General features: G+C 42.5%; 1 protein-coding gene across 1 annotated transcript; it reads left to right on the top strand.

Moving 5' to 3' along the window:
• Positions 1-452: 452 nt before the first annotated feature.
• Positions 453-24,525, top strand: LOC135630989 (T-complex protein 1 subunit alpha-like). The gene is made up of 17 exons (XM_065138338.1): positions 453-700; positions 792-856; positions 2,487-2,576; positions 2,666-2,752; positions 2,856-2,915; positions 3,022-3,072; positions 3,165-3,260; positions 10,219-10,284; positions 10,621-10,838; positions 11,337-11,433; positions 12,137-12,223; positions 13,692-13,826; positions 13,931-14,035; positions 22,795-22,923; positions 23,002-23,105; positions 23,751-23,841; positions 24,131-24,525. The coding sequence occupies exons 1-17, from the start codon at positions 628-630 to the stop codon at positions 24,215-24,217; spliced, it is 1,641 nt and encodes a 546-aa protein (XP_064994410.1). The 5' UTR covers positions 453-627; the 3' UTR covers positions 24,218-24,525.
• The last annotated feature ends 718 nt before the right edge of the window (positions 24,526-25,243 follow it).

Raw genomic sequence — 25,243 nt, 5'->3', positions numbered from 1 at the left:
CTATTTAATTTCGTTATGTGGTATGATCTGTTAGTATTTATTTATTTCTCTTTATATCCCATCATGCTATACTATCCCGTTGCACTTCACCTCATTGATTCCATCCATCAATTGGCCTTGTGTATATAGTCCTGCATATTAGAGGCGGACATATGTTTATTTTATCTCAATAATAACTCAACCCAAATTTTATTGGATGCAATTTGACCTGACTAAATTTCTCTGTAATTCTAATGATTTTTCACTGCAAAATCGTCGGGCTCTTCGTAACGGGATTTCTTCTTTACTAAATAACGCTATATGCGACCGTTCGTAACGGGAGTGGATGCCAAAACGTTTTGTTCCTTAACGGGATTTTTATATTTCGTTTGGTGTTACAAATGAAGTATATAACGGATCTTTAATTTCTCTAATAGGCCTTTTTCTCTTCGGTTTTTTTATTTGGAGTCCAACCCTAGGATTTAAGAGCCCGAACCCACCCACGGCCAGCGTAAGCACCAGTGAGCTGCTGCCTATCGAACTCTCCGGATTCGCGCTCTTATCCTTCGCTCGATCTCTCTCCGCTCGTTGATAGCAGGATCTAGGGTTTAACCGTCGCCTCCCCTCCGCTCCCTCCCGAGGTTCGCAATGGCGATCGTTGCTCAGACGCCCGACATCTTGGGAGAACGGCAGTCTGGCCAAGACGTCCGCACCCAGAATGGTTCGTTCCTTCTCCCTCTCCATCCATATCTGATCTCTCGGATATGCTAAAGTTAACCCGGTTTCCTGCTGCCTTGCGTTGTTGTGGGCAGTGGTGGCGTGCCAAGCGGTTGCTAACATTGTGAAATCGTCCCTCGGACCAGTTGGTCTCGATAAGGTGAATGCAATTTCGGATTTCACTGTCATCGTTTTCCTGTTCTTCTTGGTTGGTAGTTAGCATATTCTGCTGTTTTACTGGCATGATGCTTACGGCTCCTAAAGCTTGCTGAGGATGGTTTTGAGTTTACGATCAACCTTTCTGTCTAAAAGGATCATCATGTAACACAAAATCAACAGAGGAACATTGGCTCGAGTGTATATTAAAGTATGTGATTTATAGAGACTTTTATAAAAATAATAACCTTTGTGTTCTAAGCAGTTTTGCCATAACAAATAACAGTATGGAACATCTTCGATCTTACTTTATGGTCCAAGTTGCAATTTGGATCAGTAATTAAATGGTTAAGATCAATCATGTTGCAGACTGTACACCTATACAAGCACTCAAAGTTGGATTGCGGTTTTCTCTCTCTCTTTTCCTTCTCTCTGCATCCTCAATTATTGTTTTTTTTCTCTTTTTTTCTCTTGGATAAATTGTTGAGGCACATCTGCTGAATCTGAGAGACTATAATATGACTTGAAGTTGTCTTTTCATTTATATATGTTTACTGTTTTCTTTTTAAGCTTATGATGAGGAACAGAGAAGATAACTTATGAACTACTGCTCCTTGGGCAACCAAATGAAGAACTTAAAGGACATTGCAATAGAAACATTGCATTAAGACATATGAATTAAGACATAAGTGCCTTCATCATCATGGAAAGGTAAAATTAATGAATGAGAACATCTCAAAAAGACTAGGAATAAAGCTAGTGGAGAAGCTATTGTTATAATCAAATGCCACATGGTTTAATATAGTTATTGACATTTTTTACTTGAGTTTTGATTAACCAATATGATATGAGTGAGAATATATAAGGTGACGACTGTACATAGAACTTAAGTGTCTCCAAGTTGATCATCATATTTATCTCATCCAAGTACTTTCCTAACAAGGTGTGATTCTCTTTGAATTTAATATACAGATCTTGAGAACATTAATTAATTATTATTGATGTTATTTCACATAAATTCAAGCACCTGAAGTTAGCAATGAATAAAAGATATATTTGCACTGTAACACCTATACTAAAGCCTCACATTGGATGTGGGAGGAGATTTGAGTTGATTTCTAAAGACTAGATGCTTTTACTACTATTAATTTGACCCTTAGTATTTTGGGTCTTGGTTTGGGCTCATCAAGTTAATGAGTTAATTATCCTGGTTCGGGTCATGACAAAATTTGTGGTGATTGGCCCAACTGAAAGGATACCTATGGATGCAGTGAGAGGCACATCAAGGTGTGGATTTATCACTAGGCTAGGCCTTTCGTTATGCTAGAGTCTGAATTATGTTCATCCTTGACAAGGATCCCATGCCTAAGTAGGGAGATTGTAACCCTTGGTTTAGTTCTACATCCTATGTGGGTGGACATTTGAATCAGTTTATGAGGACTAGATTAGTCTACTACAATTAGATTGGATTAAACATTTTGGGCAGTGGTTCAGGTTCATCAAGTCTAATTAGGCATATATATTTTGCTTTGTTTTAATGAATGCTTCTTATCTGGTCTAGTATGCAATTAGCATGATCTGCATTTTAGAGGTTGATTTAATATTAAAATTTGCATTGGATGGTGAATTACTAGATGCTGGTTGATGACATTGGTGATGTCACAATTACCAATGATGGTGCAACAATACTAAAGATGTTAGAAGTTGAGCATCCAGCTGCCAAGGTAGCATACATGAACTTGGTTGTATCTCCTAGATCTTTAAGTTTTGCTGATTTACATTCTTGTTATAATTCCTGTTTTGATGATTTAAGGTTCTTGTTGAACTTGCTGAACTTCAAGATCGAGAAGTTGGAGATGGAACAACATCAGTGGTTATCCTGGCTGCTGAGTTACTTAAGGTGTCATGTAAACTGTGATTGTTGAGTTCATCATGCATTTATGTTGTGTTGTGAATCAGGAGGTGCCATCTATTAGTAACTCTATTATATTCTTTTGTTGCAGAGAGCAAATGATCTTGTGAGAAACAAGATTCATCCAACTTCTATAATTAGTGGCTACAGGGTAACATGAACAGTTATCCATATTCAGCTTGTCTGGAGTAATTTTTAGCTTTCATTTCAATTCAAGTAGTTCGTAACTATTTATATTTCTTACTATCTGCTGGCAGCTTGCAATGAGAGAAGCTTGCAAATACGTCGAAGAAAAACTTGCTACAAAAGTACGCACTAAAATCCATTTATTGATATTACCAATAACCCGATTGTTTCAATTATCAATTTCCTTTACCTGCAAAACTATTTGTTTCCTCAGGTTGAAAAACTTGGAAAAGATTCACTTGTAAACTGTGCAAAGACAAGCATGTCGTCAAAATTAATTGCAACTGATAGTGATTTCTTCGCTAACTTGGTAAGCTTGACGTGATTTTAATATGCCTATATTGGTTACTTATGTTTTGAAATCCTTAATTTCTAAAATTCGTATGGCTCATTGTTAGATTTTACCTCAAAATTAATTGTCATCAAGAAACAATAACATCATAAGAATAACCACATGGAGTTCAACTTAAATATGCCAAGCAAGTACATTCATAACGAGTGGAAAAAGGTGAAGATCAATGATAATCCTTGGTTTTGCCCTTGTTCTAACACTAATGTTATTCCATCAAGTGCCCTTAGTCACAACAATCAGAAAATTTCGTTCTTTTCTATGATCATCACAACAATTAGAAAATGTTTATCCATCAAGTGCCCTTGTTTAAACTCCATGTCATTCTGTTTCTAATCAGTAAAGGTGATATGCAAGTATTTCTTCTCTTCTTTATATCATAGTTCATAGAATTGACTAATCCAGATTAGAATTAGCCTATTTGGATAAGGATCTGATAGTTCTGACTTATTATTTATATATAAGATAGACCTACATCTTATATTTTGTTTGTTGATATTATTTAAATCATTGAGGGTAAATGGACTTAATTCTAAACTTGAGTTGTCACAAACCTTAGATACTAAAGATTTTAATTAAAGTAGAATTAAGATTAAAATATGAGATGCAATTTTAGTAATATAAAAAGAAGATTTGAACATGTAATTGAGTTCGATGTCTTGGATCAATTATACAACAAAATAGAGAATTGATAAGGATATTGCTCACAGAATAAACATGTGTTTAAGGTGCAAAGTGACATCAAGAGTTTTGTGTGATCACTACATGTCTATTAGACTAAAATAAGATTTATAAAGCATTCGACTATGCTTTATAGATCTGAGTGTTGGACGCTTAAGAATTAATATGTATAAAATGTTTATGATGTTGAAATGAAAATACTGAGATAGATGCATAGAGTTACCACTAAAGTTGAGAAAAACATTTTATTTGTGAATAATTAGGCATAGTTTGATTTATGATAAAGTAAAGGAGAATTGTCCAGGATGTTATGAACATGTACCTAGAGTTAGACTTAATAGTTATTATCAATAGAAGAGATGAAATAATAGTATTGGTGGTGCGAGAAGAGATATAAGCAAGATTAAAATTTCGTTCCATAGTGTATCGAGTTTTGCTCGGTACGGTATGGTACGGAAGTACTGAGCGGTACGCCAGGGCATACCGAATGGTATATCTAAATAAATAAATAATATAATATATAAAAATATAAAAAATAAATATAAAAAATCTAAAAAGGAGGTGTATGCTACCTCAGCGACATTGCCTCCTCTTCTCCTCGTCGCCTCGGACGAGGAGAAGAACGTGGTCTCCTTCATCTCCTCATTTGCGGCGTTCTGTCACGGATTTAGCTGGTTTTGCCTAAGTCGTGCAGCACCCTTGCGTGTTCGTCCGCAAAGGTCAGCCTTCTCGAAGTCTCCCATTGTCCCTTAGGACCAACAAAAGAGAGAACGGGCTAGAGAGAACGCCTCAATCGGGATCCACAAGCAAACATCTTCGAAAAACACTTCATAGACAATGCAAATTACAAACAGACTTTATAAGCTCTGAACAGTGGCACAACAAAGGGTAAAATGGTCCATTACAGACCGAAAATCTCTCGCACGTGTCCACATGACACAACCTTTATTTACAAGCCTAAAGAGGCCACCAACTCAACTAAAATGGGACTATCAAGCCTTCGGCCGCCCCTCTACCTGCTGTACAAGGCATGAACATGCCAAAAGATACGGACATACATAAGCATTACATAAAACATCCTGTTTCGAAGTTTGTCCGTGACATTCTCCCCCACTTATTCCTTCGACGTCCTCGTTGAAGCCTTTGTCGACACTGCAACTCCTCGCCTTTGCTGAGTCTTCAATCTTCTGCTCCAGCTGCAATGCACCTCTTGGCTCCTTGCTGCTCTCCGCTGCTGTTTTTGAGTAGTCGAACCTTTGATCCGCCATGCTGCTTCAACTCACCAATGACTCTGACTCTGATGTGGGGTTGGCTGAGTTGTGTTGATCCTTGTTGATTCCTGCGGATCCCCCAGATGAAGGAAAAGACCATCCTTACTGCGTCAGTCTCTCAAATTCCTTATGCTGCTTGAACTGGGTGGATGCTTGTTGGAGCTTTAACGAGCATCGTCTCGCAAACTTCTGAAGTTTTGGGTCCTTCCTCCACAAAATTTGCTCATTGACTCTTCTTTCACTTAGTTGTCACATCCAAGTAGGTTCGCATCACTTCCACTTTTGATTGGCATTTCGTTGGGAAATGAAGCGGACAATCTACTCTCAGTAGCACTGATCACCGTTGGTGAGGATTTGACAACTATTGTCTTCCATTATCTCCGAAGGGTCTTTGAACTTGTGCAGAGCTCCTCTGCTGGATAGATAAGAGAATTGGGGTACTCGGTTTCGCCCATTCTCTTAAGAGTTGAGAAGGCAAAGGTTACTTGACTTCGCCCGCCTCCTCGAGGTTGTACTCCATGCATCGAGCTGGTTACTGGCCTTCGCCTGCTCTTTGCTCACACTTCTGAAGCACATGAAGTGTTTGCACTCCTTGCGTTGAGTTAGCTACTGTGATTCACCTTCTCAATGCCATTGAACTTCTGGAATGCAGGAAGTTTTCACCCCAACTTGGAGTAGTTCTCTCATAGGTTTGGTCGCCTCTGGGATTGTACCGTCTTCTCCATCAACCCTACCGCCTACTCCATTGAGTAGCAAAGGTACAACACCGCGTATTGTCTGCTTCGTTCCTTGGTTATGCACTCTTGCATGACCCGAAGTCCTTCACTTTCGGCTATCTTGATGAGAAGCACATTGACACCGGTCTTACGAAGTTCTTCGGCCTCTGCCCTTCAGCCTTGTCTCGGTACTTGGAGATTGCCTCTGCATTCTCCACCTCCTCGGCCCCTTTCACGACCAAGCGCTCTCCCTCCATGAGAGCAAGGGATTAATGACCTTCACGGAAGTCCCGCCTCTGCGGTACCATGGCGCTGCCATGCCCATGGCACTACTATCCGTCGCCTCGCATCTACATCCCTTTTCTTCACAATCAGTAGATATGCCTCCGTGATACTCCTCCGAGTCCACCTCCATTCTAACTGATTGCTTGATTTTGGGTAGCTAAGTCCCTCTGGACTTGTCGTCGCTTCCTCGCCCCTTTCGACCCCCTGCTTCAACACCTCTGTGTTCTCCAAGCAGTCTGTTTGGTCGATGGAAAGACAGACTGCAACTCCCATGCATGGCCTTTACCATCACATTATAGGGTTTGCACCGATTCTGTTCTCCTTAGCTTCCTTGGTAGCAACGTTCGCTTACTCGGCCTTGTCCTCTGACTTGTCGGGCTCCCTTAAGCGAATATGAGCTTTGGAGCAGTCCAACTCTCCAGCTGCTTCGATCATACCTCTGTATGATCAAGTCCCTCCCATGGAACTCACTGGTACTTGCATTCGAACTTTTCCCTTAGTGGAACACAGCCCCTATATGCTGATGACCAAGGTTTTCATCCGATGCAAAATTCGATGCACGCCCGGAAGACCCGCCTCTGCGGTACCATGACCTTCACTCCTTGAATCCATAGCCCTTCTTGCCGTCGTGTTGTTCACTGAAGTGGAGCTTCCAGTAGCTTCTGATCATACCTCCATATGATCCAGTCCCTCCCGGGACTATATCGTGTGTATCGCATTGCCACGAACTGTTCCACCACGATCCGCTGCACCATGTCGCCTCCTGGTGACATCTCCATTGCATTCTGATCCTTGTGGAATAAACTCGAATTGTGAACCCTCCATGTGTGGCCGCTGCCAATACATCGCATGGTCTCCTCCACCTTCGATTTTGTTCGCTCCTTTGGCAATCGACCTTCATCCACCCACTCTTGGGTCACACTTAGATGAAGCACCGCTCTAGGACAGTCCGTCGCCTAGTAGCTCCCGAAGTCCACCGACTTCACTGTAATTTGTGCACCATTGTCTGGATCCTGGGCCTCTGCCCCTACTAGCACAATCTCCGCTGCACACCGCTTCCTTCATAGCAACTCGAATGGCAACACTGTGGCATATTCTTCAAGAGTACCCGCCTCTACGTCCTTTTGCCCCGTGCTAAGGCCTTCTGTACCCAACTTCGCCTCCGCAAATTGAGTCACCTTAGTTCCTCCATCAAATGCTTCTCCGAGATAAGGTGCATGTGCCCCGAAGCTCCCTTCGTCTTTGGCACCATGCAAGATGAGTCCGCTCCGTCAGAATGAAGAACCCATGGAACAACATGATCCTACTCTTGCCTCTGCAAGAGTTCATGTCCTTGACCTCTGTCTAAAGAAAGCATTGTGCCTCTGCTCCACGTTCCAACTTCTATGCTGGCTTCCTTCATGCGGCTTGAGTACTTCGTCAAGTTACACCCAAGTTGCTCCGCTCCTCGTTTTTGCATTGAGTCGATGGTGGCCCTCGTGCCCACCATTCCACGGGTCAGCCCTCCCTTGAGTCCGATCTCCACATCGACTCCAAGTGTGCCCTCATTTAAGTTGCTTTGGGTCGCTCCCCCACTTGATCTCGCAATGCATCCACCAATGCATTCTCTCAAGCGAGATCATGCAACGACTCCTCGCCGCTTGCTCAGTCCATCGAGCTTCGTGGAGTTGTTGTTTGTTGAGGTACTCCTCAACATGTGAGGTCCGTCTCACATGATTCTCCCTCTGGAGAGCCGGGACTTATCCCTCCTGGATAACTATCCCGTTGGAGCAACATCTCTCTTCGTTTCGGAGACCACCATCCCCTTGGACTACTCCGATCTGCTGAACAAACTGTGCATTGTTCTGCCTCCTGCAAACGCACTTGCTAGATTGCGACTCCCCGTCAATACAGTCCCCACTGCACCCCTCAAGGCCTAGCAACATGCTGAACTCGTTGCACACTTCAGTCTCCTACGGACGTATCCTTCACATGCCGAAGAGAAAGTTTCAATGCTCCATGACACCGAGTTTCGGTCGCCTTGGGATGGCCACGAACATTCCATCGTCTGCATACAAGCCCATGCATGAGTACCAAATTCTTCGAGTTAGCAATTCCCCTCACCTCTGTGAGCTTTGCATAACTCTTTTGGTCGTTGAGCAACTCATTCCACCTTGCATGGTCTCATCCTTTACCAAGCGCCTCGCTTGGCTTGAGCACCATTAAGTATAGTTGTCAACGTTGAGCCGTAGCTCAAACTCAGCCATCCCAACCTTTGTGCGCTCCAAATTCTTCCAAGTTTGTTTGTTCTCGTGGTGCCTCTTGCGCGAAGGGTTGGCCATTCCTCTGAATGCCAATGTCAGATGCCCGCTCCTTCGAGCGACTCCTTTTCCCTACATCTTCATGCCCGTTTTCCCTCATACGGTCGCGCGTGTGCTGACTGCCCTCAACGCAGCCCCGCTAGGTCCCCCACGTTTGCATGCTAAGTGTTTCTATGAGTGCTTGTCCTGCTCTGATACCATCTATCACGGACTTAGCTGGTTTTGCCTAAGTCGTGCGGCACCCTTGCGTGTCCGTCCGCAAAGGTCAGCCTCCCCGAAGTCTTCCATTGTCCCTTAGGACCAACAAAAGAGAGAACGGGCTAGAGAGAACGCCTCAATCGGGATCCACAAGCAAACATCTCCGAAAAACACTTCATAGACAATGCAAATTACAAACAGACTTTACAAGCTCTGAATAGTGGCACAACAAAGGGTAAAATGATCCATTACAGACCGAAAATCTCTCGCACGTGTCCACATGACACAACCTTTATTTACATGCCTAAAGAGGCCACCAACCCAACTAAAATGGGACTATCAAGCCTTCGGCCGCCCCTCTACCTGCTGTACAAGGCATGAACATGCCAAAAGACACGGACATACATAAGCATTACATCAAACATCCTGTTTCGAAGTTTGTCCGTGACAGTTCGGTGAAGAAGACGATAAAGACTTCGAAGGTCGTAGATGTCTTCGGCCTTCGGCGAAGAAGAAGCCGCAGAATCGCAAACGAGGCGACGAAAGAGACCGCCTCTTCCGTTGCTCTAGTCGTTGCCTCGTCGTTACCTCTTGGATCAGGATTGCCGAGGGAGGGCGGTGTCGGATCGGGACACGTTGAGAACTTTGAGGTTCTCCCAATTCTCCCTCTTCTTCTCCCACTTCTTCGAATGCTATCACTTTCTTCTTCCTTTTTCCTCGACGCTTCTTCTTCCCTCACTGTAGCCAGGTTGATATTGCCCAATACAGCCTCGTATCGTCTGATACGGGGCTATACCAAGCGTTCCGTCTAGTAGCGGGTGGCTGTTGTATCGATCTGCTGGCGGACCGATACGTACCACCGTTACGGGTAGTATCATTCGAAATTTAGAACCTTGGGTAGAAGGATATTAAAAGATTGGATATTAAAGGATATTAAAACGGTGGCTCCTTTGTAACTAAAGAACTTTTTTTCCATCTATAAAAATAAGTTATTTGTGAATTGTTCATTAATTGCAATCTAAATCTTTACTTGTTTTTGTGTATAAGTATTTTTCTCGAAGTTTTTATTTAAATAGTGGACTGCATTAATTGTATCATATTAAGCAGACCTTGATCAACATGTAGGTTCAGATTGTATCGAGTTCCTATCAATGTTGTGGTTTTCAGCATAGAGCCAGTGATAGCCCATTGCCATAAGATGCTCTATCATGAAATTAAAAAACATAACAGAGTTTACCATAGAAATAATTATGAGATTATATATGTTCATACTAATAGCTTTTGTTATTCTCCTGGCTTGGTAATTTTTACCTATCAAAGTATCCTCATTTTTAAAGTGCTGTGAATCCATATGATATGTGCTAAATCAGTATACTTGTGGAATTGATCACACCAAAATCGACTCCTTCAACTTTTTCATATGTAACTCCACTACTATTTGATATATGAGTTTGACTTTGTTATTTAGGTTGTGGATGCAGTTCAAGCAGTGAAGACTACAAATGCAAGAGGAGAAGTTAAGTACCCAGTAAAGGTTAGTGTCTAGTTGGATCCTTCCTTGTTGCACAAGTGATTTCCAAATTTATTCCCATTGTCCATTTGGACTAGGATTAACTGATACAGTCAAGAGTACATTGTTGGATCTCTCTGATTCAGTTTGGATGAATTCGAAGGAGATTTAAGTTTCACTAAACTTGAATTGTACTTTGATATTATCCTGAGTGATTTATTTTGAAAAAGTAGCTGCATTTCAGTGAGACTCTAGACAATACACAAAGTTTTTGATCTATTTCTATGTTGGCTTGTTTCCTTCAGTTTATAATTTTATTTTTGCACATATATTTTATACTTTTGTCTGTTTCATTTGTAGAGCATAAACATTTTGAAAGCTCATGGAAAAAGTGCCAAAGATAGCTACTTGCTGAATGGATATGCTTTAAATACAGGCCGTGCAGCTCAAGGGATGCCTATCAGGGTTGCACCTGCAAGAATTGCTTGTCTTGATTTTAACCTTCAAAAGACAAAAATGCAGATGGGTGTTCAAGTCTTGGTCACAGACCCAAGAGAACTTGAAAAAATTCGTGAAAGGTAATTCTTTAGTGGATTTTTATTGAACATGTTTAGTAAGTTCAACATGTTAATCAAGACAAACTTATATAAAGGAGCTTTTGCTAAGTAGATCTATGCAAATCTTAAACTTCTAGACAAATTTTATTTTCATTTTGACTTTTGCTTGGCCTGAATAGAACATCATACTTACATGAGTTGCATCAATTTTCAGTTGCAATATATGGGGTATAGAAGTTGTTGCAATTATGGAAACTTAGGTTATTCTGGCTAAGTAAATCTTTTTCCATTTCTTTTCCAGTACTTCAAGCCTCTACTGACAATGCTCTTGTTTCTGCTTAAGTTTTCTGCCTTGTATTTTGTTTCTCCAAGTTGTTGTATCCGTCAAATTACTAGTATGCATAATATTTTGGATAACATCTTAGATAATTTGGTAGGCACCACAGTGAGGATCCTGTATGTGCACTACTTTGCTCTTTTTTTGAGGTCATCGTAAGTTTCATCTTGAACTTTTTCCAGAGAAGCTGACATAACTAAGGAGCGCATCCAGAAGCTTCTAAAAGCTGGAGCTAATGTTGTACTAACAACCAAGGGAATCGATGATATGTCGCTAAAGGCATGTCTTCTTAACTTACATTTCTCATGTTTAGTTAAGTTTAATCTTTTGTTTGTCTTGTATTGTGTTCACCATTTATGCTTGCAATTTTTCTTTAGAATTAGCCATATCTTCTTTTTGTGTAAATTATGCATAAACATTGAAGATGTTTGTGGTGGTGTTGTAAAAATCCATTTAATGTAGTTAAAGTCTCATGATATCATACTGGACTAATGTTTCAAAAAAGATCAATAATGCCTATGTTGGTGGATCACTGCTAGCAATTGATATATGTAGCTTTGTTTTGATGTGCTTATATTCTTCACCAGCTTTAATGAGTTGTCATTAAGAATTCATAGTTTCTTATATATAATATTTATGGCCATTTTCCCATTTTTCGTAAAACTGCCTTTGGTTATCTCATTGCTGGCTAATCTATTTAATGAGTTTTTCTGCTTATTCGCTGAAGTTCTTGTTTGTCTTTCCTGTACTCACAATTGGTATCCATGGATCTGCTTAATTAAGTCAATGTCATCTCTCTGGATTCTGATTTTTGATGTGCTTGAACTGTGATTCACTTTTCTCCTTGCATATGTATGATGCTATTCTTTATATTTCGAAGCTTTTGACAGTTTGTTTAAGAAAATTCATATTCAGAGACATTAGTTCTCTCTGGTATTTCCAGTTTAAAGTCTGAACCATTTTGCTTTAATGCTATTTTCAGTACTTTGTTGAGTCTGGAGCTATTGCTGTGAGGCGTGTTCGCAAGGACGACTTGCGACATGTTGCAAAAGCAACTGGGGCAACTGTGGTATGACCTGGATTGTTGCAGCTGTGATCTTCCTGGGCATGTTTACTATTTATGCTTATATATATATTTTTAGCTTGAGGTTCTCTAATGCATATGCACTTGTTATTTTCAAACACGTGTATCCAAATGATGATTAATTTTTTGTTGTTTTAATATCGATTCCTAATAATAAAATCCGTTACCTTACTAGTTCCTTCTTGCTTCTACACTTCCAAATGGTCTGGGCACATGCTGTTCACTATTTACATCATTAGATTTTGTATCTATTTCTGTTTTTAGATTGTAATTGTTGGGTCTACCTGGTTTATTCCTTACATATAGTTGTTTATCTATTATTGCTGGCAATCTAGTCCCCAAAATCCAAATCAATTTTTATGTTCATATCTTTTTTCCTTGAAAAAGGAAGTGATTTTTGTTATTCTTCTCAAATATGTTCTTAATGACATGTTACCTGGGTGTAATATACCATCAAAGATTATTAAGTGGATGGTGTGACATGTCATGTGTGCATTGCCAAACCATAACATTTCCTGTCTGTACTTTGCATTTTTTTAATATCTAAATTTCTCTGCTTTGCATGTCCAAAACTGTCATGTTTAAGAATTTAGATGAGAATGCACTACATTAGAGACCCATAACCTGTTTGGCACACATTTGAGATACATCAATGAAGACAACTGGTTTTCTCATGATATCTATTCAAATGCTTTCTGGCTGTCGTTTCAATTATTTAGTATTTGATATCTTGGAGAATAGACAAGAAACATTATTCACCAGAACTTTGAGCACCAGCATTTCAAGCACCAAACATCTTACCACCAATATTTTTTCAGTAGTGCTGGTTCAACTAATTCTTACAGCCCAGAATTGAGTGGCTTCTAAATGTTTACCTGAGTGATTGAGCAAATATTTTTTGAAAATTTGTTACACTTTACTGAAATTGAATTTTGAAGTGTTTTCAGTAATTTTATTCATCTTAGAAATGGCGAATGAGAAAAATGCAAGGTACGATTTTATTTTGTTCATGGATGATTAAACAGCTAATCTAGCTGTCATGAGTTAATTGCTCTAGTATTCCTTGCTTTGTCATATTTGTTTGTACAACATTCTGCTAGATATTATGGACCCTCAAGCCACTCCATTTTGGTATTCTTACAATGATGTTTGTTGATGTCCTCGAATAGGTAGCTTGATGTGCCTTACCATGTGAGTAACAGAGCATATCCGACTCTTAGTGGAACTTGTTTGAGGCAATTTCTAGCTGAGCTAATGTGTCTGTGTTTTATGTCTATGCTTGAACAAGAGAATGCTTAGTAATATTTCTGGGATCTCACTCAGGCATGCACATGGCCCTGCATGCTTTATGTATTGTTTGTTTTTGTCCAAAATCATCACATGTTCATCTATCACTTGGATTTGTAGAAAACTCATGGTTGTGTTAATTAGTCCTGATTTTGGCTCCTTGAAGGTGACCACGTTTGCTGACATGGAGGGAGAAGAAACATTTGATTTGTCACTTCTTGGACATGCTGATGAAGTTATAGAGGAGCGCATTGCTGATGATGATGTAATTTTGATCAAGGGCACAAAGAATTCTAGTGCGGTCAGTGGTTTCTTCTTGCCAATTTTAAAAACTTCAAGCGTGCTCCCTTGAATCCTTGGACTAACTGGTTTCTGTGCATTAACACCTAACGTTTTCTCCATCAGGTCTCATTGATTCTTAGAGGTGCTAACGACTATATGCTTGATGAGATGGATCGGGCTTTACACGATGCATTGTGCATTGTGAAGAGGACCCTTGAGTCGAATATGGTAAACCCTAACATTCAAATCTTGGAGATGACTTTTGTATGGTTGGTTACTTGAGATCCCAAAGTCAACTGATCTTGGCTTTTTCTTGTTTAGTACATATTTTCAAGAAGAAAAAAAAGGGAAACCATTTTAAGATTGAGAGACATTTGGCCTTATTTTGTAGCAAGATCCTTTCATTTTTTATTTTGTTTGTTTTATATCTTGTTATTCTTTTTCAAAGCTGGAACAACTGTGTGGTTATCCCTGCCATCTCAAAATGTTTATATATACCCTTGAAAAGGCAATCCCTATAATTTTGCGTTTTGGAGGGATATCTATGACATTGCGAATCTTGAGAAGCATATCTGCAATCAGCATTCTGAATTGCAATTTTTGCAGCTGTATGTGTTGCGAATGCAATCTTGAAAAGGCAATCAGCATCCTAAATTTCTAATTTGCACTTAGCACATGTTTACATTTTTATAATTTTGTCTTCATTATATCTTATTTAAGCTTAATTGAGCATTATTTTTGTATTTGAATTACATATGTTTCATGTCCAGATTCCATTACATGGTGTCTTCACTGTCTTCATAAAACAGTTGCTTTTAGAAACATATTTCTTGTGACATTTTTTCATTTAGATGATATGTGTGGTATTCTCCTTTTTGAAGGGGTTAATGTGGAATTAAGGTATCTTGTTGGATACATATGAAATTTGCCTATGAAGCAGTGATTTAAATAGGCGCTCGGGTGCTCGCCTAAGCGCTCAAGTGAGACGAGACGAGGCAAGGCGAGGCCTGAGTGCCTCGGGTGTGCACCAGGCGGCGCGCTTCAATGAGGCGCCGCTTGGGCGCTCACCTGAACGCAGGCGCTGGGCACTTCGGGCGAGCGCCCAATTCAATTACGCGAACTAAACCGATTTAAGGTTGGGTCAGTTCATAGTTTGTTACCTCAAAAGCCACGCTTCACGCCAACGCGACCCTGAGGAACCCTAGCGTTGCTTCTGCCTCCGCCGCCAACGCTTTCTGTTGTTGCTTTTGCCGCAGGCGCAATGGGCCGAGCCTTCCTCTATTATCGACGGACGAGTCCAACGACCCCCATAGCCTCCTTCTGTTGTTGCTTCCTTCCACTGTCGAGGGAGAGGACCACAGGTTCCTTTGCTATCAACGGACGCCCTTTGGAGCTTCCGCCGTTGCCGCTGCTTGCAATTTACTGTCACGGCCTTAGTTGGAATTGCCTAAGACGTGAGGCACCCTTGCGTCCAAGACGCGAACTTAGCTGGCGTTGCCTAAGTCGCGAGGCTCCCTTGCGGCAAAGACGCGAACTTAGCTTGCGTTGCCTAAGTCATGCTTCGCCCTTGCGATATTGCTCCACAAAGATCAGCCCACTTGCAACCTCTCGCAGGTCCCGAAGGACCTGTAAAAGAGAAAGTTGATTAGTTCGAAAGAACGAGCGACGGACAAGACTCGACATCTCGCGAAAAGGGGAAGCTTTACAAGCAATTCAGCGAGCACCTTGCGTGCACAAGAGAAAAGAGGGAGAGGGGAAAAACAAGGACTTTAGAGGGTTGAACGAATAGTTGCAAGTCCACAAACAGCTGCTCACCGGGTACCGGGCGCGACAACAAGTTCTCGTCAAGGTAACGTGCGAACTTACGAAAGGTTGTTCAACGCCCGACACTATATCGAAGCCCCATCCAGCCCTGTGCCACCCGAGGGGTTCAAAGGGGCTGAGATGGCTGACGTTTTGGTGAGCGGAGGCGGGCTACAGAAAACAGCCCGCGGCATACGAAAACGGAGCTGTTTTGGGCTGTTTTGCTCGGTTCGGTGAGCGGTTGCTTTGTAACGCTGCAACTTGTTCGAACTTACATTTTTACAAGCAAAATAACTCAAAACCAAGGCAAAACAGGCTGCAAAGTAGCTGTACATGTAGATGAGAGCGACGAACGGTTCGTTGAACGGAGTTGTTACGGGTGCGCAACGATCGTTCGTGACATTCTCCCCCACTTAAACTGTTGACGCCCTCATCGACGCTTGTTTGTAGTTGTTGATGATTGCTTCTTCATGTCGTAGGGCGTCTTCAGGCTCCCAACTGGCTTCAGTTCGGGGAAGCTTTCGCCACTTCACCAAGTACTCTGTTTGCTCAGCTCCATTGGGTAGCTTTATCTTGCGGTCCGCTAGAATGGTTTCAACTCGCTTCTCGTAGGAGGCTGTGATGGGCGGTAGCTGAGTTGGAACACTTCGGGAAGCATCTTGTGGATCCGAGTGGTAGGCTTTTAGGTTGCTGGCGTGAAGAACGTTGTGAATTTTGAACCACGCCAACGGTTGCAGCTTGTAAGAGACTTTGCCTACCTTGCTGATAATTGGGAAGGGCCCTTCATACTTGTGCACCAATCCTTTGTGGACTTTGTTCCTAAAGAATTGGAGTGATGCTGGTTGGAGCTTTACCAACACCAAATCGCCAACCTTGAACTCTTGCGGTCGCCTTCCCAAGTCTGCCCACTTCTTCATCTTTTTTACTGCCTTCTCTAAGTAAGCTCGCGGAATATCTGCATTTCGGTGCCACTCCTTTGCGAAGTGGTAGGCTGACGGACAACTCCCAGTATACCCAATTGCCATGGTGTGAGGAGTTGATGGTTGTTGTCCGGTAATGATCTCGAAGGGGCTCTTTTTGGATGCAGAGCTCCGCTGCAAGTTGTAGGAGAATTGGGCAATGTCTAACAGCTTCACCCAATCTCGTTGGTTGGCACTCACGTAGTGCCGGAGATATTGCTCCAGGAGCGAGTTTATCCTCTCAGTTTGGCTATCCGTCTAGGGTGGAGACTTGTGGAGAAGTATAACTTGGATCCCAACAGTTTGAATAACTCGGTCCAGAATCGTCCCAGGAACCGAGCATCCTGATCACTGATGATATTGTGTGGGACTCCCCAATACTTCATCACATCCTTCATCATCAGCTTAGCTGCCTCCTCTGCTGAACAGTGTAGGGGAGTAGCAATGAAAGTTGCATACTTTGAAAATCGATCGACTACCACGAGTATCGATCCGAGTCTCCCTACTAGTGGCAAGCTCGATATGAAGTCTAAGGAAATGTTCTCCCACGGCCTTTCTGGTATGGGCAACGACTCCAAAAGTCCCACCGGCTTTCGTTGCTCCGCCTTGTCTTGTTGGCAAGTGAGGCATGTTCGAACATATTCCTCCACATCAGTCCCCATCTTCGGCCAGTAGAAGGCCCTCTCCACGAGAGCCAACGTTCGATGAATACCTGGGTGTCCAGCCCAAAGGGAATCGTGACACTCTCTTAAGAGTTCACGCCTCAAATTGTCCACTCGAGGAACATAAACCCGATTCCTTTTTGTGTACATGAGTTCCTCCTGGACCCAAAATCGTCGTGCCTTGCCTTCTTTGATGAGCTGCATCAGGAGAACTGCCTGGGGATCACCATACAGTCCATCCCTGATCCTGGAAAGGAAGTTGGAGTGCAACTGACTTGCTTGGCCTTCGCCCTCCAATTGTACGACATTCACGCGCTCCAGTTTCCAACTCAATGCATCGGCTACGACATTTGCCTTCCCAGGCTTATACTCCATTGCCATATCAAATTCAGCCAAGAAGTCCTGCCACCGTGCTTGTTTTGGGGAAAGTTTCTTCTGTGTTTGGAAATAGCTCAGAGCGATGTTGTCTGTCCTCAGCACAAATCACGATCCGAGAAGGTAGTGTCACCAAACTCGTAGACAGTGGATCACCACTGTTATCTCCTTCTCGTGCACTGGATACCGCCGTTCGGTTTTGTTGAGCTTGCGACTCTCGTAGGCCACCGGATGACCTTCCTGCATGAGTACTCCCCCAATAACGAAGTTCGAAGCATCTGTATGGACTTCAAAAGGCTCCCCATAGTCTGGCAATTTGAGCACTGGTTCTTCCATAACAGCAGCCTTCAGATCTTGGAATGCTATTTCATATTTGTCCGACCACTTCCAAGGCTGCTCCTTCAGTGACTCCGTCAGTGGAGTTGCACGCTTCGAGTACCCCGCTATGAAGCGTCGATAGTAGTTAACGAAACCAAGGAATGATCTCAACTCTGGCACCTTCTTTAGAGTTCGCCATTTCGCAACCGCTTGCACTTTTGATTTGTCCATGCGAATGGAACCATCACCGATACGACGCCCTAAGAATAAGATCTCCGTTTGGGTGAAGTAGCATTTCTCCCTTTTTACGAACAAAGTGTTTTCCCTGAGAACCTTGAAAATTGTTCGAAGGTGCCGAACATGCTCCTCAAGCGTTTGACTGTATACGACGATATCGTCTAAGTAGACGACCATGAACTTGTCCAAATACTCCTTGAATAGTTGGTTCATGAGAGTGCAGAACGTGGCCGGAGCGTTGGTTAGGCCGAAAGGCATCACCAAGAACTCAAACGCTCCATACCTGGTCACATAGGTAGTCTTTGCTTTGTCGCCTTCAGCAATGCGCACTTGTCAATACCCCGATCGAAGGTCGAGTTTCGAGAAATACTTGGCTTTGCCCAACTGGTTGAATAAGTCCGCGATGAGCGGGATGGGATACTTGTTCTTCACTGTCACTTTGTTTAGGGCTCGGTAATCGACGCATAGTCGGAGGCTCCCATCTTGTTTCTTCTGGAAGAGAATTGGAGCTCCGAAAGGTGCTTTAGAGCTACGGATGAGACCACTGCTTAGCAGTTCACCTAACTGCTTTTTGAGTTCTGCTAACTCTAGCGGGGACATGCGGTAGGGTGGTCTCGCTGGAGGTTTCACTCCTGGCTCTAGCTCGATGCTGTGATCCATGCCTCTGCGTGGTGGAAGAGTCTTCGGCAACTCGGGTGGCATAACGTCATTGAACTCTTTCAGGACGTTCGCCACCACAACAGGTTTTTGAATGGCCTTCTCGTCGAGTGGCTCTAGCTTCATAGCAGCCACGAATGTTAATTCACCTTTTCGCACCCCTTTCTTCAGTTGTAATGCCGATATGTGTTGGGGCTCCTTGGTTCCTCTCCGAGAGACAGGAACCACGCAGGGGTCGTCACCTCTCATCATACACAAGGAGTTTAGGAACGACATAGGCACCAACTTCGCCGCATGCATGAACTCCATTCCAAGAATTACTTGGAAGTCGTCCAGTGGCACTGCCATCATGTTGGTGTTCCCGCTCCATGTTCCGATCTTAATGGGAACTCCCTTTGCCAATCCGGAGATTCGCTTGGCCTCCGAGTTCACCGCCTTTATTCGACTTGAGCTCTTCTCTAAGATCAACCCAAGTCGCTTTGTTTCTCGATCGGCAATAAAGTTGTGGGTAGCGCCCGTGTCCACCATTGCACGAGTTGTTTGGCCATTGAGCTTGATGTCTACATACATCAGCTCGCCACTTCCTGCTTTTTGTTGCCTTGTCTTCGGGTTCTCCCCCACTTGACCTCGCATGACGTTCAACAAACGCATGGCTCCCATCCGGGGTCCTTACGACTCCTCATCGTCGCTGCTGGCTTCAAAACTACTCGAGCTAAGAGCGACAGCCTTGCCCTTGTCCGATTTGGGAGGGTGGATGGAAGCTGTTAAAGCATTGAGTGCCTGTTTTTGTGGGCACTCCCTCACCATGTGTGGCCCTCCGCACAAGAAGCATCCGCCAGGTTTCGGGGCCTTGCCTTTCGGGCTTGGCTCTTTGTGGGATCTCTTCTTCTTTTGTTCGCCCCCGAGCTCCTTCCCTCGAGAATATTTTGAAGGGCGATTGCTTGAAGATTGTTTCCTTCTTCCCGGGTCTTCGGAGGAAACGAAGTCGGTGAGCCTTTCTGCAGCAGCAATTGCCCCGACCAAATCGGTGACATTCCTTCGATGTAGTTCTTGTTGTGCCCATGGCTTCAAACCATCAAGGAAGCTGAACGACTTATCCTTCTCGGACATGTCTTGGATGTCCAGCATTAGCGCAGAAAATTACTTCACGTAGTCTCGGATGAAAGTATTTTGGCGGAGTTGTCTCAACTTCCTTCTTGCGACGAACTCGGTGTTCTCCGGTAGGAAGTGAGTTCTCAACTCCCGCTTCAAGTCCTCCCATGTGTCAACTCGACACCAACCTTGTTGGATCTCCTCCCAACGGGTTCTCCACCAAAGTTTTGCATCTCCGTTCAGATACATTGTTGCTATAGAAACTTTGGTATCTTCAGAATCGGGCCTCGTAGCTCGAAAGTATTGTTCCATATCGAATAGAAAATTCTCAAGCTTTTTGGCATCTTTGGCCCCTCCATAACCATGAGGCTCGGGTGCCCTTAAGTTTTGTGGCGGCGCAACGCGGGTGTTGCTTCCTCCTGCATTCAGCGCCCTTGTGAGCATGGTCACTCTCGAAGTGAGTTCCGCCACAACTTCTTGCAAGTGTTGTACGGAGCCTTTGGTGTCATCTGACAATCGGTTGACTAGGGCCTCCACCTTGTTGATCCTGGACTCCACTTCCTCTTGCGAGCTCTCTACCCCAACAAGCCTTTGTTGGCCATGGTAGAGTTCCTTCACGCTCGCTTCAAGAACATCCAAGCGGGTTTCCGCTATTGTGAGTATCTACTTGTGACTCTTTTTCCCAATTGGCGCTCCAGATTGCGCTTCCTCCGCTCGCGGAGAGTAGCCAACTTCTCGCTCATCATGTTCGCTACCGCGCTCCTCTTGAGCGGCTCCAACAGCATGAGAGCGAGTGTGCACATGCAGCCCACCTACGACTGCTTGGGGCAAGGGTCTGGCTTGCCCCGCCTTGCTTGATTCGCCACGATGCTTTGTCATGGCGAAGTTGCGAAGTTCCTTCGCTGCTCGCTCGAAGTGCTTGCCCGCTCTGATACCACAATGTCACGGCCTTAGTTAGAATTGCCTAAGGCGTGAGGCAACGCAAGCTAAGTTCGCGTCTTTGCCGTAAGGGAGCCTCGCGACTTAGGCAACACAAGCTAAGTTTGCGTTTTGGCCGCAAGGGTGCCTCACGCCTTAGGCAATTCCAGCTAAGGCAGTGACATTACGCCATTGTTGTCTGCAGCTTTCGTTGCTGCCCCACAGCTATTGTCCGCAGCTCTACCGCTACCGCTGTTGTCGTTCGCAACGTTGTTGCAACTATCTTAAACTAATCCTCCGTTGCTACTACTATCTCCCTTTATTACTGTTATTTTTTTCTCCCCCTCTAACTTAAGTAATATAGAGTTAATAGTATATTTTTAATTTAATATAGTGATTTAAAAAGCGCTAGGCCCCAAGGCCCCAAAACACTAGCGCTCACCCGAGCGAAGCGAGGTGCTCTAAAATATTAAAAATATAAAAATATATAATATAATTAAAAATATAATTATTTAAATAAATAATATAATATTAAATTAAAAATATACTATTAACAGTATATTACTTAAGCTAGAAGAGGAGAAAAAATATTATTTGAAATATTAAAATATAAAAATAATAATATAATTAAAAATATACTGTTAGTAGTATATTAGATAGCAACAACGCTATGAACGATAGTAGCGGCAGAGGTTTATTATATTGTTAATAGTATATTACTTGAAGTTAGAGGGGGGAGAAAAAAAATGTTAACAGTAACAAAGATAGCAGCACATTGCGAACGATAGCAGCGACAACGACGGAAGCTGCGGACAGTAGCAGTGATAGCGACGAAAGCTGCGGACAGCAGCAGCGGCAACGACGGAAGCTGCGGATAGCAACGACGATAGTGGCAGCAATGAAAGCTCTAGAGGGCGTCCATCAATGGCGGAGGAACCTGCGGTCCTCTCCCTCGATAGTGGAAGGATGTGACAGCAGAAGGAAGCTACGAGGGTCATCGGACTCATCCGTCGACAATAGAGGAAGGCACGGTCCGATGCGTCTGCAGCGAAGGCAGCGACAAAAAGCATTGGCGGTGGAGGCAGGAGCGCTAGGGTTCCTCGGGGTTGCGCAGGCGTGAAGCGTGGTTTTGATGTAAGAAACTTCAAACCGAACCAACCTTAAATAGGTTTGGTTCGCCTAATAGAGTCGGGTGCTTGCGTTCGGGTGAGCGCCCAAGCGGCGCCTCATTGAAGCACGTCGCTTGGTGCACACACGAGGCACTTGGGCCTCGCCTCACCCCGCCCGAGCGCTTAGGCGAGCACCTATTTAAATCACTGATTTAATTACATATTTTTATTTAAATAATTATATTTTAATTATATTATATATTTTTTATATTTTAATATTTCGGAGCATCTTGCTTCGCTCGGACGAGCGCCTAACGCCTCGGGCGTTTTGGGACCTTAGTGTCTTTTGGCACCTAGCGCTTTTTAAATTACTGCTATGAAGTTAGAATTTTGCTGGGAGATTATGGTCACAAAGTGGTCATGTTTCCTGTTGTATTACATATTAGTGTTTTAGTACATGTATAAGGTCTGATATCATGAAGTTCATCCCAAGGCCTACATTTGGTGCTTCCAACGTGTGTTATACCTATCAGAGTGAAAAAAGAAATTTCTTGCTACACGAGATATATGGTTTTCTTTCTGCTGCTTAAATGAGACTTTGTTAGTAGTGATTAACAATTGGCACTACCATTGCTTTTTGCAAACTCCTATTTGATTCTTCCTACAAATATACTTGCTTTAGAATATAATAGAGCAGAGAATAAAATCCATCTTATTTGTGTTTTGCAAGTATTAAGATATATTTCATGAGCTTAGTTGAAATTCTTTATAACAACCTGAAGGTCTAGAGTGTTAATTTTTCTTATATGTTTCAGAACTGTTTTAATATTTGGTCTTTGCTTAAATTGGTGATATAGGTTGTTGCTGGTGGTGGTGCTGTCGAGGCTGCATTGTCTGTGTACTTGGAGTATCTTGCTACAACTTTGGGATCTAGGGAACAGCTGGCAATTGCAGAATTTGCAGAATCTCTTCTCGTCATACCGAAGGTCGTAAATAACATTAAGTTGTAACATTTCTCGTTTGATTACATAAAAAATTCTTGATTTACAGAATTTGTACAACAGGTGCTTTCTGTGAATGCGGCAAAGGATGCCACCGAGTTAGTAGCAAAACTTCAGGCTTATCACCACACTGCCCAAACCAAGGCAGACAAGCAGCACCTTTCAAGGTCATATTTGCGGTCACCGTATTCATCACTATAATTTAAACATATGTTGCTTGCTCTTTGTTGGTTTTTCTAGGTTTGTCAATCAGTAAATCACAATGTCTTCAGCTAGTATTGTCTGTCTGCTTTAAAATTCACTTGGTCTCGGGGAAAATTGTTGGAGCATTATCTGTTTGTAACAATTAAATGCATCTCCAACATAACTGAATCTTTTTTCAGACAATGGAAACTGCTCAATTCTGTGTTGTGAACTAAAAAACATTGACTAGGTACTTTTCCATCCATAACAAGGAGAACAATTTGTATGATGTTGCTATTAAAAACTTAATCCTGTGCTTCTGCCAACTTGTCCCCAGGTGCCTAGAATTTCTTTGTCGTTGCTACTTGAGTTATGTTAGCACCTCAAATGATGATTTACCTGACCATCATCAGTCACCAACTTTTTCAGTGACCTGTGTGTGTGTGCATAGTACAGTTAGAAACATATTAGTATTTGGAAAGATTCTTATTGCATTTTCCGCTTGTATTCATATATGAAATTGTTTATTGATGTTAAGATGCCCGAAAAAACTGCTTTGCTTACTTATGTCGTAATATGGTATGCAGACTGTCGTCACATAATCTTATATGTTATTTGTTATACTGCAGTATGGGGTTGGACCTCTCAAAAGGTATAGTTCGTAACAATCTTGAAGCTGGAGTTATTGAGCCTGCAATGAGCAAAGTGAAGATTATACAGGTAAGCAACATATTTGACTTGTCGATGCAATGGTTATGGGGTTGCTATGGTTATACTCGTCAACAAATTTTCCAGTTGAATCCATATTTTTGATGTGGATTGAGACATAATTCTCACCTCTCTTTCTGTATACTGGCAGAGAGAGCTATTGACCAGCATATAAGCTGCCATTTTGTTGATTATCCTTTTTATACGTCTGAATGTTGAGTGCTTGCAAAAAAAATGGCTTACATTCACGTAATATTTTAGGGTTAGGATCTTAATTGATGTTGACTTGTTTTAACTGCAGTTTGCAACTGAAGCAGCTATAACAATTCTGCGGATTGATGATATGATTAAGCTTGTGAAAGATGAAAGGGAGAATGAAGAGGATTAGATCGCCAGGATGGTGTTTAAACTGAAGTGAGCTTGCAGGATTTTGTGTGTTTTAGGGAGTTTTCGTTTTGATAATTATGTTGTCTGACGAATGGAAAGTTTTGCCATGCAGTTTGGGATTTTGTAAACCTTGTGAAACTCTACTGTCAATCCGAGAACAGACTTAACCTTTTGCTTTGTACGATAGTTTTCTATTCTTTAAGGTTTTGGGGATGGTTACTTCCAATTTGGATTGCAAGCCTAATGCAGAAATATTTTGAATGTATACATTTGCAATGAAATTTGTCGAGCATGTCAATGTTGTTAAAATTGGACCATAGGATTTTATGGTCTTATGATGGTATATAAATTTGGTAAGAAAGAATCTATAGATGGATGCAAGATTTAATACTCGAGGGAAAAGAGTATGTTTTTGTTGTCTATTGGAGAGTCATCTTTCAATTTATTTAACTGTAAATCTAATATAATCTCATTACTTTTGTTTAACGAAAGTCTCAAGCCATCAAAATGCGATTGTGTTCCATGTTGCATGCATGCATCTAGTACTTGTGCTTTCATGTGCTTGTGGTATACGCCTGGAGCTGAGTATTAGCATACGGGTTGGTTGGTGGTACGCATGCAATCTAGATATGTCTTCAAAGTTTTAATGGATTACAGCATCTTCATTACATACTAGCAACTATGATTGATTGTATCTACAGAAAATGGTCTCTACGAGGATAGTCATACTGTGTCGAGATCGTTCATGAATGGTAACGATGGTGTGATCCCCCCTTCCTGAGCGATGGTGTATATGGATGGTGGCCGAAAGATAGGTCTTTTGTGTGCCCCTTCCTGAGCGATGATGGTGTGGTACTCGTCGAGCCTTTGATAGGTTTCAAAAGAGACTAGAGAGCTCAAAAATCTCGGATCGACCTTTCTGTGTGCGTCGTGTCCTTTCAGGTGGGTTGTGGGTTTTAAAAAGATCACTTCTGCATCTTCTCTACTATCTATTATCGGTCCTTTAAATCATCATGGAGTGTATCTT

The sequence above is a fragment of the Musa acuminata genome, chromosome BXJ3-2, assembly GCF_036884655.1.
Source record: "Musa acuminata AAA Group cultivar baxijiao chromosome BXJ3-2, Cavendish_Baxijiao_AAA, whole genome shotgun sequence".
In the NCBI taxonomy this organism is placed as follows: Eukaryota; Viridiplantae; Streptophyta; class Magnoliopsida; order Zingiberales; family Musaceae; genus Musa; species Musa acuminata.
The sequence above is the reverse complement of the archived record's forward strand: the minus strand, read 5'-3'. Positions and strand labels throughout refer to the sequence as shown.

What these genes read in the sequence shown, in the direction of transcription:
- LOC135630989 (XM_065138338.1), top strand. Translation starts at nt 628, where the DNA reads ATGGCGATCGTTGCTCAGACGCCCGACATCTTGGGAGAACGGCAGTCT. An exon ending in GGACCCTTGAGTCGAATATG is followed by an intron (nt 14,036 to 22,794) that starts GTAAACCCTAAC and finishes TTGGTGATATAG; the next exon opens with GTTGTTGCTGGTGGTGGTGC. An exon ending in GACAAGCAGCACCTTTCAAG is followed by an intron (nt 23,106 to 23,750) that starts GTCATATTTGCG and finishes GTTATACTGCAG; the next exon opens with TATGGGGTTGGACCTCTCAA.